Below are 17681 nucleotides of genomic sequence, written 5' to 3' on the forward strand. Positions count from 1 at the left end.
AAAAAAAAAATACTCGATTGATCCACGGTTCAGGAGTGATCCGAACGGATCACGGATCAATCCGTGATACCACTAAAATATATATATTTAGGATGTAGGTCAACTACACAGGAGTATATATATATATATATATATATATATATATATATATATATATATATATATATATATATATATATATATATATATATATATATATATATATATATATATAACCTTTGGTTAAAATAATTTAATCTTTGGTTAAAAAAAATAATATCTTTGGTTGAAAAAAGCTTTGGTTTCAAAACGAAAAGCTGAGCTGAGCTTGGATGTAGTGGGCGGGGCATACGCTGTTGAATGTGCCAGGAGTTTCTATTGGTCGGTTTGACTTGGCTCTCGGTATCTGCTTCCACTGTAAACACTGCCTGTGTCCTCATCCAGCAACTGCATCCTTCGGGACACCCAGCCTTCACGGTCCACGAAGGCTGGACCAAGCGGTCTCCGAAATGAGACGGCCTATGCTACAGAGGACTTCCTGTTTGCGTCACCAGCTGCCAACATTGCTTTAAAAACACATGAAATACTTCATGTGGGATTGTGCAAACGCACCCCTGAAAGGATTTTAAGCTTTGAACAAAGTTATTGCAATAACTTGTTTGACATTTGTCTTTGCTATTTTCTTTAATAGTTTGATCTTTGATAGAGTAATGTGGGTTTCTGAACCCTAAATTAAAAGGATTTAAGTTGTAACAGAAATGTGCTTAAATATATTTTTACATTTATATAACTGTATGTACAATATTTTTACACTTGAATAAATAAGAATCAAATGCAGAGACAGTTATTTACCAATATGTTAGGAGTGGTTACATTTACACAGTCTTACATTTACAACCGGCCCTTTGAGGGCGACCGCGATGCTGATGTGGCTCCAGAGTGAAAATGAGTTTGAGACCCCTGATTTATGTTGACAAGCGGCACACATCATGGACTCTGTCGTCATGGAGAAAGCTTTTATCGAGACAGTGGATAAGCTCACATGTGGGATAAAGCTAGAGGACAACTGCACAGATGATGTTGCCCCGATCAGAGCCCAAATGAGAAGTACTCATTTGATGAGGTATGAGCATGTGTTGAGAAGATGAAGTATTCCCAAGAACCATCTTAGTAAATTCATTAATTTCCATAAGGAGGAACTTTTATAGTGCCATTATTATTTCATAGGCACTGTGGGATGGCATCATTCACCATGTCTGTGACGTTCACAAGAAGCTGCCAACATAGCACCTGGAGAAATCACTTACTTCAGGTACAGTGTGCCTGCATGTTCCTCACAGATTATATATATATATATATATAGTAATAGATAAAGAAAATAGTCATGTTCATCAGAAATACATTTGTGAATCTTATTTTTATATCGGTTGATTTTGTTTACATTTATAGATAGTGAGAACTATTTTGTGTCCATTGAAAAATAATTTTGTGGTGAGTTAGTTACATATGAATCAAAGGACATTGGTACAATGACCATAAATAAAAATAGAGTTGTCATGGCATGACATGTATTGCCAATAGGGGTGGGGGGAAAAAATCGATACAGCATAGTATTGCGATATTTTGCGTGGCGATATTGTATCGATACACGGACGCCAAGTATCGATTTTTTATTATATAAACTATTAAAAACATTTTTAAAAAATAACTAGAAAAATCAAATCAATTGCTTTTTCAGTCCACTAGATGGTGCTGAGTTGTTTTCTGGTGAGGTCAGGAAAGGTCCCGGGTCAGCGTGTAGGAAGTTGGTCAAAACAAAGATGGAGACATCTGGCCTCACAACGGGGTTAAATCTGCCAACAGTAGCCGGCTCATGGGGAGAGAGCAGCGCATAGCTGTCTCTGCCCTCGATGTCCACGCATCACAAGTTATACTGGAGAATAGATAGCATACATCCAGTAGGCACATTGCTTTTACTGCTGGGATTCCCCCTGAAGTCCACTGTGATCTCCACCACCTTTTGCACCATCTGCACACATTTCTAAGACAGCACAAGACGAACAGCTCCTCTGCCTCTCATTTTGACATCAAATAGGTCTGTGGAAAAATTGATTTTCACTTTGCATATTACAATTTAGATGGAACATCTCAACTTTAATTAAAGGGAATTTAGCTAATGAATGGGATTTGAATGTTCTGGTTCTCTCTGAGTGACACTCTTGAGGTGGTCTGCTATTAATCTGAAGTGAAATTAGACTGCAACTGTGGAACATTTAATTTAAAATCTGATCTAAAATTAGAGGGAAGTTAGCTCATTAATGACTGTAAAGGACCTCTGAGAATGTGTAGTGTATTTAAATAGATTGTTCCTTGTTTATGGTTTTATTTTGGACGTTTTGTCACTGCAGTCGGTGCATTTCCTGTTGCGCTTTTATTTTGAAGGTATAAAAACCGGAAGTAAGAAGCCGTTAAGGAAGCCATTAGAAAAGTCACTGAAGGAAAAGTGATTTAACAAGGAAGATGGATACGGTTTTATTGTTTTAGCACCTGGCCGATATAGGCACAAGTTCTTACGGTGTGTTCAAGGTGTGTTCAAGGTGTGATTCATTAAAGACTTATGGACCATCAGTTCAAGACTACAGACCATTATTCAGCCGGGATGCTACAGTAAGAACTTCACCTTCACCTGCTACACTCCGCTGCTTGTGGAACAAAGACGGCACGGCCACAGAACAGCGAGTTGCAGCACTTAGCATGATGGTCAACAGAAGCGGTAAGGAAAACTACGTTCAATATGGATGCCATAAAGGATCAGATATATAAGCTACAAACGGAAATACAAGGAATTAGAGGCTTACTACATCTGGATGATTATGAAGTCATGTCGAAGCAAGAATTAAAGGAAGAAATTGAATGTATGGAAAAACAACTAGCTGAGCTTCAACTTGAAATGGATGATGCTAATGTGTTAATGTTACCACGGCGATCAGAACGTCATAGTGTGCAAACAGAGAAAATGCATGCCTACCAACAGGAGGAACTGAATAAAAGGGAAAAAAAGACTCATAAACCTCTATGATCAATGGAAAATCAAAATCAGAACATCCAAAGAAAATTTAAAGAATGACATATCAGTCACTGAATTGTCTACAATAGCAGACAACATTGAAGAGGGAATGGATGATGTCATGAGAGCTTACAGTGAAATAAGAGAGCGTGCCACACCATCCACTGAGTTGAGACGCAAGATTGATGCATGCGAGGCTGTGACTAAAGACGTTATGAAGATAGTCCATGAACGCTTATCAACAGTAGATGGCGATTATGATGTAGTACGTGAAAGGCACCGTCTCCATCAGTTATATGTCCACGACTATGCTTACTCTGTATATGGCACTGCTTCTCAGTCAAGTGAGTCACCACTCTGAGTCAATGATCATAGCTGCAAAGAGGGCTGATGCAGCCGCAGAGCTCGCTGCAAAGGAGGCTCAGTATAAAATACTGCAAGAAGAAAGAAAGCAAAAGGGGAAAAATAAGGATAATGGAGGAAACTCATAGGAAGGAATTAGAAATGCAGACCCGCTAATGACATGTCCTGTCTAGCCCAAGCAATCCAAGACAGCACAGCCATAAACAGACTCCCAGTGCCAACGCCCACAGTGTTTAGTGGAGACTCAATCCTGTACATTGAATGGAGGGCTTCGTTTATGTCACTTGTTGACCGAAAGGGTATTTCTTCAGCTGATAAACTGTATTCCCTAAAGAAATAAGTCAGTGGCCCTGCTCATGAATGTCTCGAAGGCACATTCTATTGCAATGATGATGAGGCATATAGAGATGCATGGAATAAGCTCAACCAACGCTACGGTCAGCCCTTTGTCATCCAAAGAGCTTTCACGGACAAGCTATCAAAATGGCCAAAACTTCAGCCCAAGGATGCTGAAGGGTTAAGAATATTCACGGACTTCCTAAGTGCCTGTCTCCAAGCCACGCCCCATGTGAAGGGTTTAGAAATATTAAGTATATTAAGAAATATTAAGAAAACGTAAAGCTAATACAAAAGGTTCCTGACTGGTTAGCATCAAGTTGGAATCGTCGGGTTACAATAGCCCTCATGGAAGGAAAAGAGTTTCCCACTTTTGAGGATTTCACTAACTTTGTGCCTTTAGAAGCAGAGATAGCATGCAACCCAGTCACTTCCCTATATATATATCTAACTCATCTTATGACAAAAGATACATAAAGGAAACAAAGAGAAACAAAGCCAATGTGTTCAGCACTCAAACTGCCATGAACAGTGACCAGCCGCCATTCTTGTGATATATGTAAGGGAAGGCACCCTACCTGTCTCCATGATGAGAATTACAGAGGACTTGATGGTAGAGAAAGGTCTGTATCCTTTGTGAACACAGCTCCAAACACTGTAAATGAAACCATGTCAGCCACAGCACTCAGCGTCACTGGAGGTAGTCAGTCAGGCAGCACTTCTATGATCGTTCCTGTGTGGGTGTCCTCTGCTGAAAACCCATCCAAGGAACAGCTTGTCTACGCATTACTAGACACTCAAAGTGACAGCACCTTCATCAACAAGGAGGTAAGCAATTAACTACAAGCAGATGCCTCCCCTGTGAAACTGAAACTTACCACTATGTTTGGAGAAAACATGATTGTGAAAAGTGAAAGGGTATCTGGACTAGGTGTGAGAGGTTACAATTCATGTGTTCACATCAACCTTCCGCCTTCTTACACCAAGGACTGCATTCCAGTGAATCGTGATCATATTCCCACTCACGAAACTGCAAAACAATGGCCTCACTTAACAGCGATCGCAGATAAGATGCCACCTCTTCTCAGCTGTGATGTAGGACTCTTGATTGGGTATAACTGTCCCAGAACACTAACAGACAAGTAGTAGCAGGAAAAGACAACGAGCCCTATGCCATCCTTACGGACTTAGGATGGAGTATTGTAGGCTGCTCAACACCGTCTCTCGATGAAACAGAATCAAGCCTGTGTCACAGAGTCGATGTAAAGGAACTCCCAATAGTGACGCCGATGGATGTGATAAGCGCCCTGGAATCAGACTTTAAGGACACCAAAGGAGATGACAAGACTGTCTCACAAGAGGATCTCTTTTTCCTGAACAAACTCAAAGAAGGCATAAGGAAAAATGATCAGGGACATTACGAGATGCCTCTGCCCGTTAAGCAACAGCCACACTTGCCTGATAACAAAAAACTCGCTGAAATCAGGCTCAGTCATTTACGACAGAGGTTCCACAGGGATGAGAAATATAAGAAGGACTACACAGCATACATGAAAGAAGTCATTGAGAGCGGTGATGTCAAAAGAAGTAAACAAAGATGGATCTATACATATACACATACATATACACATATATATACATATATATATATATATATATATATACATATATATACATATACACATATATATACATATATATACATATATATACATATATATACACATATATATACACATATATATACACATATATATATACACATATATATATACACATATATATACACATATATATACATATATATATACACATATATATACACACATATATATACACACACACACACACACACACACACACATATATATATATAATTTGGGTATATCTATATTCAAGAAGTCTAGTAACGTCTCTGTGTAGTAAACTGTCAAATCAAATAAAGAAAGTACACCAAATTATATTTTAATTATATATACAATTATATTTAATATTCTCATTTTTCAAATTTAACTGGATGGATTATAAATAATACATAGAAATACATGAATAAATGTTCTTCTCATTTCAAGTAAAATAACGGCTGGATTAAAGAATAAATGATGTAACACAATTCATTTTAGATAAGTTATTTTCACTGAATTGCCCTGCAGCTTTAAATTCAGTTCATTCAGGGTGAAGTGAAAAAGTCACAATATTATATTTTTCTCATCTTCTAAAAAGAGAAAGTAGTGTTGGAAGAATTCACTTATATGAGTCCGTCTAGTCAGAGTCTAATGACTCTGGTCTCTCTGGACAGCTTCTCTTTTAGAAATGGTCCTATGATTTGACTTTCACAACTCTCACTTCAATAGTCCTGCTCTGCTCTCTATATCCTTGTTTCTCCCCGTGTGTCACGGTGTGTGTACATCTCACTCAAGTCAGGAAACTTGAGTGAGAATCACTGGCCTAGTACATACGCGCACCTTAAAACAACGTGCTTTGGAAGTGGAGGCTGGTTTGTCGTTGTATTATTTAAAGAGCCAACAACTCATACAATACAGTATTGTGCACTAAATGTGCATGTTTCATACATGCATCAGAATGGTTGGTTGTTCATTTGTAATTGTACACATGATTTGTGCATAAGGCAAAAAAGACTTCCACATGACACTGTCTGCTCTGCCTCTTGCTGTGTTGCAAGCAGTGACTTCTAACCAAGAGGATCTCATTTTCACACAGGTTTTATCTGACCTACTGCATTTGCTGCCACAGACAAATTTCCCCTTGGGGATGAATAAAGTATATATCTAATCTATCTATCATCTAATCTATCTAGACCCCATCATGCTAACCTGTGTCATATCAGGCTCAACCTGTTCAGAAAATCTCTTTAAAACTATTTCAGGGCATCTTTTTCATCTAAGGCAGGGGTTCTTAACCTTTTTGACCTCGGGGCCCAACTTTTCAAGTACAAAGTGTCCCGGGGCCCATTCAAATATTAACACTATTAGTTTCACCAATTGATCTCACTCTTGGTTTGATTTGTATTCAATAACTATATTGTTACCTGTTCAACGCCACCCCTATTTTGGAGCAAAACCGCCTAAAATGACATACCCAAATTAAAATAGCTGTAGCTTCTGAACCACTCTGACTATATGCATCAAAACTGTCAGAAAACCTGTAGGTCATACAGAAACAGAGCAGTGGGCCTTTGGAGTCAGTAAAAATTGAAGATTTTTGTCCGCATAAAACAAAAAAGAATCTTTCAGTATAAATAACTGCCTGTGGCTGTATCTGTACAGGTAAAGGACAGTATAGGGCTGTAACTACACTATCAGTGAACAACTGCCTCAAATTTGAAGAAGATTGGACAAAGTATGACCATTCTACAGTGTTTCTTCATGAAGAGATCCAGGCGGAGCTCTAAAAGGACATTTGGAGACCCAAATGGACACTTGGTAACCAAATGATATTCTGACACACTAAAGGTGTTTCTCCCTTTATATTTTGATATTATATTATTTTCCTTTTATTTTTAGCCTTTGCAAATTGCAAAAACTATGTATATATGGTCGAAGACATGGCGTGTGAGTAGCAGACTTGCTGTGCGTAATGGCTGCGACCAAGCGCACGAACGAGTATGCGGGTAGCTCAGTTACGCAAAGGTCATACGTTGGTTTACAGCTTATGTAAGTATGAAACAGTCAAGGTTTGCACTGTAAGTACTAGCGTTTTCTGAAGCCACTAGCTCCATGGTAACATCTGATAGCATATTGTCGGGTCTGTAATTTGTCTTTTTCCGTCGAAATGCTGCAAGATCCGACTTGCAGCGGTTATGGCGAATTTGGACAGTGTGTGTTTGGGCTCCTTGTGAAAACTCCATAAGAAATGAAAGAAAATCGATTTCTTTGCAAAGATGAGGATTTTGGGCATGCTGGGATACCAAACACGGCCATGTTTTGTGATGTAGTTTGCGCGAGCAAGCCGTAGGAACGGAAGGGGAGGGGATCGAGGACGGCGGCATCCTCGCGGAGTTGAACAGGCAAAACCCTTGTTAAATAAATGAGATGATACAATGTGATGATCACAACAACATTTATTATCATGTGTATGTAAACCTGCATACACAACAAGAAGCCCAACAGACTTTCCCACGAGCGTTGGATGTTTCGTCGCTACGTGTCGCTTTATTTTTGAAGGCTCCAGTGCTTCGTTTGATAGCATTAGCTCACATTCCACACACTGAGCCCTCGGCTCTGCCTCGTTGCCTCCGTTCACAAAGCCGTACTTAAGAAAGTCAGGGTTGTACTTGCACACACATTTAGACTTTTGGGGGGTATGGCACCACTGTCGTCTTCATTTTTTCTTTTTAATAACTTATCCATAACTTTCGCTACAGGCTAGCGGCTAGCTGAGTGTCTTCTTCTGCTTAATGCAGCTTGTTAAACAACTGACTGACGCATTACCGCCACCAGGTGGTGGGAAGCTATATTGTAACTGAGCGTCTCATGGATAACAGTAATATCTCTGGTGTCTTCAATTGATAACCTATGCGGTCCCGCGGCCCTCACGGCCTACAGCTGCAAAACAGAAAGTTTTTTGCGGCCCTCTAGGTGGCGCTCGCGGCCCAATTGTGTACCCAGTTAAAGTCCTGTTGGGGACCTTTGATGCATGTCATTTCCCTCCTTTTCTCACCAACTTTCTTGTCTGTCGCTGCTGTGAAAACATCAAGTATCGCTAAAAGCCTCAAACTAGTTAGAACACAAAAGGATCTGGTATGACTACAGCTGGGTCTCAAACCTCAAACTCAGGTATCATGTGTGCAATAACAATCACATAGCTTAATGTGTGAACCACAGCTTTTGGCCTACTGCATCTAGGAATCAACTTTTGTGTTCAAAGCCTGCTAGACTTCTGTAAAATTATGTCAAATAAGTGACATTACACACAAGTAAATGTATTTCAGAACAAGCATAGGCACCACCTCCTTCCTTCTCTTACCTGTCTGCTAAGTGCTGTTCCCTGGATGTCCTCCTGCTGCTGCTGCTGCTGGGCGATAGTGACGCCCAGAACCAGGGTGTGGACCCCGCAGGATACAGTAGTGATGAGCACGATGGGTGTCAGCCTCAAAGGCAGAGTCAGGAAAAAAGAAAAGCTGAAGAAAGCCTGCCAGCCCACAGTGTCGCTGGCCTGGTGGAAGCGAGCATAGTTCAGACCCAGGTAGCAGAATATCTGAGCTGCTATGAGCACCCACAGAGCGTAAGGCACCACCCGTCTCGAGATGCGGTCCGGCAGTAGCCCGAAGCGGCACAGCAGGTAGAGGACAATGTCGGCCGCCAGTCCCAGCGATGCCACTAAAACAGAAGCCAGCTTGTCAGTGGTGTAGACCACCGCACACATGACGATGATGTAACTGTCGAAGAGGGCAGCGAAAACGACCAGCACCAGCAGGGTTTCGTGCCTCTGCCGTTTGAAGTAAGTCTGGTAGAGGTTTTCCAGAGACTCTGGTGCGAAGGTGAGGCGCATGAACCGAGGCAGGCAGAGGCAGCATCCTGAGCTCCGAACTGTGACCTCGTGTGTTCGCCCCACCGCCTGGCCGGGGTCAGAGGGCAGAGTGACCGAGCAGTCCGCCGAGTACTCTGCCGAGTACTCTGGCTCGGAAAAGGCTCGGTTTCGAGGCATGGTGACCACTCAGGGCTTCTGCATCCTGCTTTCTCCTTTGAAATAAAAAATAGAAAGCAGTTTGTCGTCCTAAAGTAGACCAAACGCTGAGAGAACTCTTAGGTATACATCATCTGCTCGTTTCTCTTCTGCTGAGTAACCACCTTTTCCCCGAGAGCCCACATATGTGGCATGAATCACAGTGGTGTTGATTGTCAGGACCTGAACTCTGTAGAGATGACTTCTTACATAGCTGCGTCCGTGGTCTCTCCATCCAGTTCGCTCATCTGGCTTCGTAAGTCCTGTGTCGTATGCACAGATCGAGTACGCCTACTCTTTTTCAGCAACGTGATCGGAAGGATGTGCACCTCGTTTCCTCCTTCAGCTTTACAAATGGGACCGTATCACCAGCTCCTCTCCACCTTTGTACTCCACAGTTGTGTTCCATGTCAGAGTTGTTGAATTAAATCAAATAAGCTGATTCGCTCTGTCTCCATCAGTCCTCCGGATTGGACAGTTTTGTGCATCTTGGCCTCCCATAGTCCCCCGTCACACGGCCTGAATGAAGAGAGACACACAGAGGCATAGTTTGCATTGTTAGCATTGAACAGAACCTGGTGATCAGCTCCTGCACATGGCAGCTACTGCGGAGACAGTCACGCCAACATCCACGTCAAAACATAGCGCTTTTGCCGCACGTTTTCTATTCCTGGCAGGTGACTGGCAGCTGGTACAACGAAATCAATTCACGCAATCCACACAGTTAGCCTAACTGCGGTGTGGACGCTGTGAACAGTCGGAGCTCTCAGGTGATACGGAGGACAATACCGCTGACTTCATGCTAGTAACCCGTTTAAACGGCTGCTTTAGCTTTTCTGAGCTTCACGTAATATTGGACTGATACTTCTCTGTATCTGTGTTTCACTTGGGCTCTTACTGTCCCTGTAACATGTCCCGTGTGTAATGTCCGTTAACCTGCTATGCAGTAAGCTCATCATTTATCCCCGTTCTTCCAGATGCAGTGAAAACCCCGACATGATGTACACGGATGCATCATCTTACCGTGTGTGGAGCCAGACTCCGTTTCTCTCCGGGCGAACGTTGGTCCCTGCAGACGGAAACACAGCACCGTATATTAAGCCACGGGTTGGACGACATTAGAAGAGCGGCCCGTGGAAATACGCCACGGAGGGTAGACTAACCCCGCTTCGGTCTTGGGTGTTTTCCGCAAAAGCCGCAGCTTCACCATCAAGCTACACCACAGATGCTCTGGCTGCGCGGAGATAATCACGATTTCCGGTTGTTTTCAAAATACAACCTGTATTTGCGAATGTGCACTTTCAGCACTTTTCAACACCTGCAGAAACTCAACAGTGAGACAACAGTGAGATGTGATGGATAGCTAGTGGAGTGGAATAGTGGACCTTGATTGAGGATGTTTGCTACCATTAGGTAAACTTCATGAGGTGTGAAGGCTTAATTATTGCCTATATTAAGTCAGTTTGACAACGTTTAAATGACAAACTATTCACTGAAACTGTAAAGCCACTTAATGCACAAACAATTGTTGCTCGACAAAATGTTGCAGAAATTCAAAGTCTCAAATACCAATCGAGCTCTATTTTTAGTAAAAGTCAATCTTTACAAATATATTTGGATATGTATTAGTGCTGCTAATATCATGCTTTTATTTTGAAGGTAAATATTGAAAATCTTTTGTATTGAGGCTGCTCCACCGTTCTCTGGCTAACTTGATGGGTCCATCTCTAAATGTCCACATTTTCACTCAGTAGCCCCGCCCCTTAACCCTTAAACCACCCTCCTGCACGTGAGGATATGAACACGAAGCTTTGGTGACCCGGATGCTGAGCCTACAGAGTGTCTGAGGAGGAAGGTTCATCGTTGATAAATCATCCTTTCTGCTAGTTCTAAAGCCACTGAAGAAGCTCTGCTGCTAGGTGAAGGTTTGGTGCCTTGCTCATGAACAAATTGAAGATGTTTTAGGGGGGATTTTTAGGGCCCGAGCACCGACGTAGTCGGAGCGGAAGACCTATTGTTATTCTCATGTTTATTATTAGGGCTCGAGCACCGACGTAGTCGGAGCTGAGGACCTATTTTTATTCTAATTAGGGCCCGAGCACCGATGTAGTCGGAGCGGAGGACCTATTGTTATTCTAATGTTTATTGTTATTATTATTAGGGCCCGAGCACCGACGTAGTCGGAGCGGAGGACCTATTCTTCAAATGTTTTTTATTAGGGCCCGAGCACCGACATAGTCGGAGCGGAGGACCTATTGTTATTCTAATGTTTATTATTAGGGCCCGAGCACCGATGTAGTCGGAGCGGAGGACCTATTGTTATTCTAATGTTTATTGTTATTATTATTAGGGCCCGAGCACCGACGTAGTCGGAGCGGAGGACCTATTCTTCAAATGTTTTTTATTAGGGCCCGAGCACCGACATAGTCGGATCGGAGGACCTATTGTTATTCTAATGTTTATTATTAGGGCCCGAGCACCGACGTAGTCGGAGCGGAGGACCTATTGTTCTTCTAATGTTTATTAGGGCCCGAGCACCGACGTGGTCGGAGCGGAGGACCTATTGTTCTTCTAATGTATATTATTATCTCGCGTGTTTCATCGCAAAAAGGAGGTGCTTGGGATACTGGGAATTTTGTGAAATTTGGCACGCAAGCCAGAATTTGCGATTGGGGTGTCCAGTATGAAATATTGGCTCGATAGCACCCCCTATTGAGTAGCCCCAACATTGGGCTTCACCAAGCTGTATGAAATTTGGTAGGTATGTGGAACGTGATTGGACGTACATAAAATCCTCTTGGAATCTTTCACTAAACCAAATAGGAAGTCTGCCATTTTGAATTTTATGACATTTTTGGACCGTTTCAAGGCATCATACTTTAACAAACTCCTAGAGATTTAACCCAATTGACTTTAGATTCAGTCAGTATGCTCTTGAGACCTTGGCAGTGAAAAGATACACAAAGATCAAAAAGTTATCGAACTATGTCCGTGGCGGCAAAAAAACACAATTCGATCAATCCTGATTAATTTCCTAGGAGTTCGTTAAAGTACAGCATCTGGAAATGGCAAAAACGACACTAGAAATTCATACAAAATTGAAAACGTCTGACTTCCGGTTGGGTTTAGAGCATGGCCCCAAGAGGCTTATTTTTAAGTCCAAATATGATACATGTGCCTTCCAAATTTTGTAACTCTATGTGAAATGTACTGCGAGGACTGCTTTGTCGAAATTTTGTTGGGCCGCTATCGAGCCGTCTTGCCACTCTGAAGCATTAAAACCATAGTAAGTAACTACATTTTGGGCTTTAAATGTGCGTGCCATGTTTGCTTATGTTTCGAGCATTTTTAGCCCCTCAAAAGCACCTTCAGTTTTCACGCCGAAGACTGCGTCGCCACGGCAACAGCGTTCAACGAAATAATAAAGGGCTCGGGCCTTAATAATAATAAACATTTGAAGAACAATAGGTCCTATGCTCCCACAACGTCGGTGCTCGGGCCCTAATAATAATAAACCTTTGAAGAACAATAGGTCCTATACTCCCACAACGTCCGTGCTCGGGCCCTAATAATAATAAACCTTTGAAGAACAATAGGTCCTACGCTCCGACTACGTCGGTGCTCGGGCCCTAAATAGCCTACTCTTGTATTGCACCGTTCCCCATTGGTGACAAGGCACCATCAGCGTTTTTGCATCAGGGGCTCGAGGGGGAATGCCCGACCAGAGGGCGCTGTTGGGGGGAAGAAGTTATAGGCTTTTCTCTATTTTAGACTTTATAATGGTAAACTCACTTTCTACTCTACTTCATAACATTTTTGGAATTTTTCATCATATTGTGAATGAAATCTCTTCTCTAAAAACATACTGCTTTGTAGTGTGTGTAACTTTGTCTCTGTGACTGATGCTGTTTGCCCAGAACTGGCCCTGCTGCACTTGTATGGAGCCAAATCTGGCCAGACATCTGGTTTGTTTCTCATCAACACATTTCACAATAGTACCTGCAATAAAACATTTACGACAGATCCTAATCTGTACCTCCTGTGGTTTACTACCTCTAAGATAAACATTCTGTGATTACTGTCTGCACTCCCTACATCAAAGATCTACGACTGACCTAATCTAAATATTCCACAAACACTCCTTTTGGGATCCTTCCTGGAGAAGGAGGTTACAGCAGAAATCCCATATAGGTTTGTCAAACATTGAATAAAGCACACTAGAAATGTCAGAGTATATAGCACAATGAAATTTTCTATCACACAGGTCTGGTTAGAATAGGACCAGGTCTGGTTGGAAATAGGACCAGGTATGAATGAAATAGAATCAGGTCTGTGTGGATAGGACCAAAACAATTATGTCATCATAATTACTTCTCATCACTGATGTACTGTATTTTTTTTTTGCTTCAAGGAAAAAAACAGAATGGACAAATCTAGTATGCACAACAATGTAGGCTTGTATGGTGACTGAAATATGGTAAATAAAGTATTCTTGGTACGATCATACTTGGGCAAGTATTAAAACGTTCCCAATATACAATCCCTTTGGACTTTTTCTTGTATTATTCAGAACATATTAAGGAAACAGAATCTTATTTGTAACTTTGTAACTTATTTGTAAAAATTTGTGTGAAGTTGACCCACATTTTGGTAAAGTGTAAAATGCCTGGATTATTCATCCATCCATCCATTTTCCTCCGCTTATCCGGGGTCGGGTCGCGGTGGCATCCTGGATTATTTGAGAAAATTTTCCCAACAAATCATATACAGCAGCTTGGTATACACTTCAAACTATGATGCTTTAGGCAAACATATATAGGCAGTTTTGGACCGTTTAGGGATGGCGTGTCCTTTCAAAATTAACGTCCAATGTAATTTTACAAATGTTTTGGGTTTAATTATGTGTTAATTATGTAATGGGGCGACTGTGGCTAAGTGGAGAGCAGGATCGTCTTTCAATCAGAGGATCGGCGGTTCGACCCCGGCCACACTAGCCGCTTGTCGATGTGTCCTTGAGCAAGACACTTAACCCCAAACTTGCTCCCGTAGCTGTGCCTACGGTGTGTGAATGAATTGGTCTGATAAGCAGGTGGCACTTCGCTCCTGCCATCAATGGATGAATGCAGTGTGAAAGCGCTTTGAGTGGTCAGAAAGATGAGAAAAGCGCAATTCGTAACTTGTATCTAGTAGGCTAGATAAGTTATGGAGCAAAAACACGGTAAAATAACGGTAAATCGAATACTGATGCAGCTGGGTTTACATTGGAGTTAGTTGAAAGCCTGGTGCGTCTCATGCAGGGTGCATTTGTGTCAGTATAAGATGCCGAGGGACACTGACCAAGCTGCAGTATTTGATGAGTTGGGAGTAAGAACGGCATGGTCTTGCTCAGGATTACTTTGACACCTTCTGAGTCACATCCATCCAGTTGTAGACCTACACTAGATAGGTGTTTCTGCTATATTAATGCTCTGAATGTCGTAAATGGTTAACACTTCCTGAACTCTCATTGGTCTTTGCTTGTGATTGTCAAACTGGAAATTCATGGCAATTCTGGACACTTTGTCAAATTTAAAAAAAAAACTATCACCAACATTTTTTTTCCAAATTGATTTTGATACTGATTGCTCTGTATGTCAACACCTGCTCCTTTCAATAACACCACATCGCCAGTAGGCCTGTATTGATTGTTACACTGAAACTCTGCTGTGAAACTCTGATCATTAGGCAGATTGTTGCCCATCGACCAGAAAGTGTCCCAAACCGACTGTCAAGGTCACATTTCTAAAACAAAGAGACACACACTTGCCTCATTCTGTACATATATACTTATACACACACACACACACACACACACACATATAGAAGTCAACTAAAATATTAAATAAAAGCACAAGTAGATTATGCTAGAGGTCATGGTATAATAAAGAGGTCAGGTATTCAATGACGTCAAGCAAAAGAAGCATTGAGGTATATATCAAGAGTCCCAGTGAGGTCAAGTGGGGAAAATACCTACAGGAATTTACAGAGCTACTAATCACCCACTTGAGGATTGAGTTGGATGCTGTCTTGTTGTTCTACAAGTGGCTACCAAATACTGTAATAAGTAGAAATAGTAATAGAACTACTCGGAGGGTGTGTTTAGTTTTTTCTAATTGCATAAATCTCCAATCCAGCAAGAAAGGGTGTGAGGCAGGAATTTATCCAATTCATTTGGATCAGGCGCTTAGCCAGCAGTCAAAAAAGCCACAAAATCCCAAAAGTATTTGGTCAGAGCGGACTCAGCTGAAAGGACCCCAAACTAAGATAGATAGATAGATAGATAAATACATGTATACTTTATTCATCCCCAGGGGGAAATTTGTTTGTAGCAGCAGCAAACGAAGTTACAGAGTAAATGTAAAAATATGAAAGATGTCAGATGCTCAATATATACAATACAATAAGATAACAGAGCAGAATATAATACATTTAAAGAAAATATAAATAAAAAAATGCACAGTACAATAAAATAGAATGGTATTAAATTAACTAACTAGGTAAAAAACAGTAGTTCAAGGATCACCAACAGCAAACAACAACAGTGTAGCAGTGTTGTAGTCAATTGAAGGACGATCTGGCCAGAGCTGTTTTATTGTACAGTCTAATAGCAGTGGGCAGGAATGTTCTCCTGTATCTGTCCTTGTGACAGCGGAGCTGGATCAGTCTGTTGGAGAAAGTGCTCCGCTGTCCCTGCAGGAGGTGGTGGAGAGGGTGATCCGGGTTATCCAATATGGATAATAACTCTTTAGTGTCCTCTCCAACACCTGTTCTGGATAGTCTTGTTTATAGCCGATGATGGAGCCGGCCTTCTTAACCAGTTTACCCCCAGTAGACTACGGCGAAGTACAGTGCACTGGCCACAACAGACTGGTAGAACATCTCCAACATCGTGCTGAACACATTGAAGGATCGAAGTTTCCTCAAGAAAAAGAGTTGACTCATCCCCTTCTTGTACACAGTGTTGATGTTGGTCTTCCAGTTGAGGCCAGATGGTGTCGTCTTCTTAGGTACAGGAACCAGGCACGACGTCTTCCACAGCACCGGGACTTCCTCCTGCTTCAGGCTCAGATTGAAGAGATGTTGCAGGACATCAGACAGCTGGATGGCGCAGGTCTGGGGCTGATGCCATCAGGTCCTTCAGCTTTGCCTTGGTGGAGTCTCTCCAGCTGTCTTCTCACCTGGCCAGTCGTCACAGAGGGGGGGGGAGCCCTTTGATGTTGAGGGCTCTGTGTCCATGCAGCTCACCAGGGGGGACAGAGGGGACAGAGGCAGAGGTCTTTGGGAGGTGTGGTGTGTGGAGGAGACAGATCTATTGAAGAAACAATTTAGCTCATTTGCCCTCTCCAGGGAGCCCCCTGGTTCTCTACCTCCAACCTTGAAGCCAGTAATCTGCTTCATTCCAGTCCACACCTCCCTCACATTGTTCTGCTGGAGTTTGGCCTCTAGCTTCCTCCTGTAGGAGTCCTTGCACTCTCTGATCTTCACCTTCAGGTTATGCTGGACTCTCCTTATCTCGTCCCTGTCCCCAGACCTGAAAGCTGCTTCCTTCTTATTAACAAACATAAGGTTTAGTACCAGTCCCAGCTGTGGCGACATTGGTACAGCTTTCTCTTTGTAAGGCATTGCTAGGACTATTGTAGGGGACGACCGAATTCACGGGGCCCCTTTAAGGAAAGGGGCGTAACCCTGGTGACAGAGGGGGTTAAAGGGTGACAGGAAGTGAATGTGTGAAATGTTTGTATGGATGGAAATAAACGGCCACATGGTGCAGCCAAAGGGAATACTCGACTCCTTGTTTGTTTCCACACACCTACACTATGTACTTTTATTGTTTGTGTTTGTAATTTTTATGTATTTGTCTATCTGGACCCTGAGTCTGAAAATAAAGTGTATCTATCTAATTATGAGATAAAAAGTCATAATTATTAGATGTTAAGTCATAATGCCAAGTCATAGTTATGATATAGTAATGAAGTCATAATGATGAAAAAATGAGTAAGTCATAATTTTGAGATACGAAGTCATAATTATTGGATGCTAAGACATAATTATGAGATGCTAAGTAAGTCATAATTATGACCTACAGGACGTTTATTTTTTTCGTCACAGTGACAGAAATGGGCTTCCATACTTCAGCGATCGAGTGGTAACGTCAGAACGCAGCGTAAGCTGCTACGTTACGCTACGTTGCTGACGTGTTGGTAGGGAAGTG

The 17681-nt window shown here is 42.0% G+C and overlaps 1 protein-coding gene across 2 annotated transcripts in view; it reads right to left on the reverse strand.

Moving 5' to 3' along the window:
- adcy3a (adenylate cyclase 3a) overlaps window positions 1–10574 on the reverse strand; it is a 63434-nt gene extending 52860 nt beyond the window's left edge. For both annotated transcript variants that reach the window (XM_079275571.1, XM_079275570.1), the window contains exons 1-2: window positions 10454–10574; window positions 8732–9949 (exon numbers count right to left, since the gene is read on the reverse strand). In XM_079275571.1, the coding sequence (XP_079131697.1) occupies window positions 8732–9412 (681 nt within the window). In that variant the 5' untranslated portion in view covers window positions 9413–9949; window positions 10454–10574. The remainder of the gene's footprint in view (window positions 1–8731; window positions 9950–10453) is intronic.
- Window positions 10575–17681: the final 7107 nt, after the last annotated feature.

The sequence above is a fragment of the Melanostigma gelatinosum genome (genome assembly GCF_949748355.1).
Source record: "Melanostigma gelatinosum genome assembly, chromosome: 9".
In the NCBI taxonomy this organism is placed as follows: domain Eukaryota; kingdom Metazoa; phylum Chordata; class Actinopteri; order Perciformes; family Zoarcidae; genus Melanostigma; species Melanostigma gelatinosum.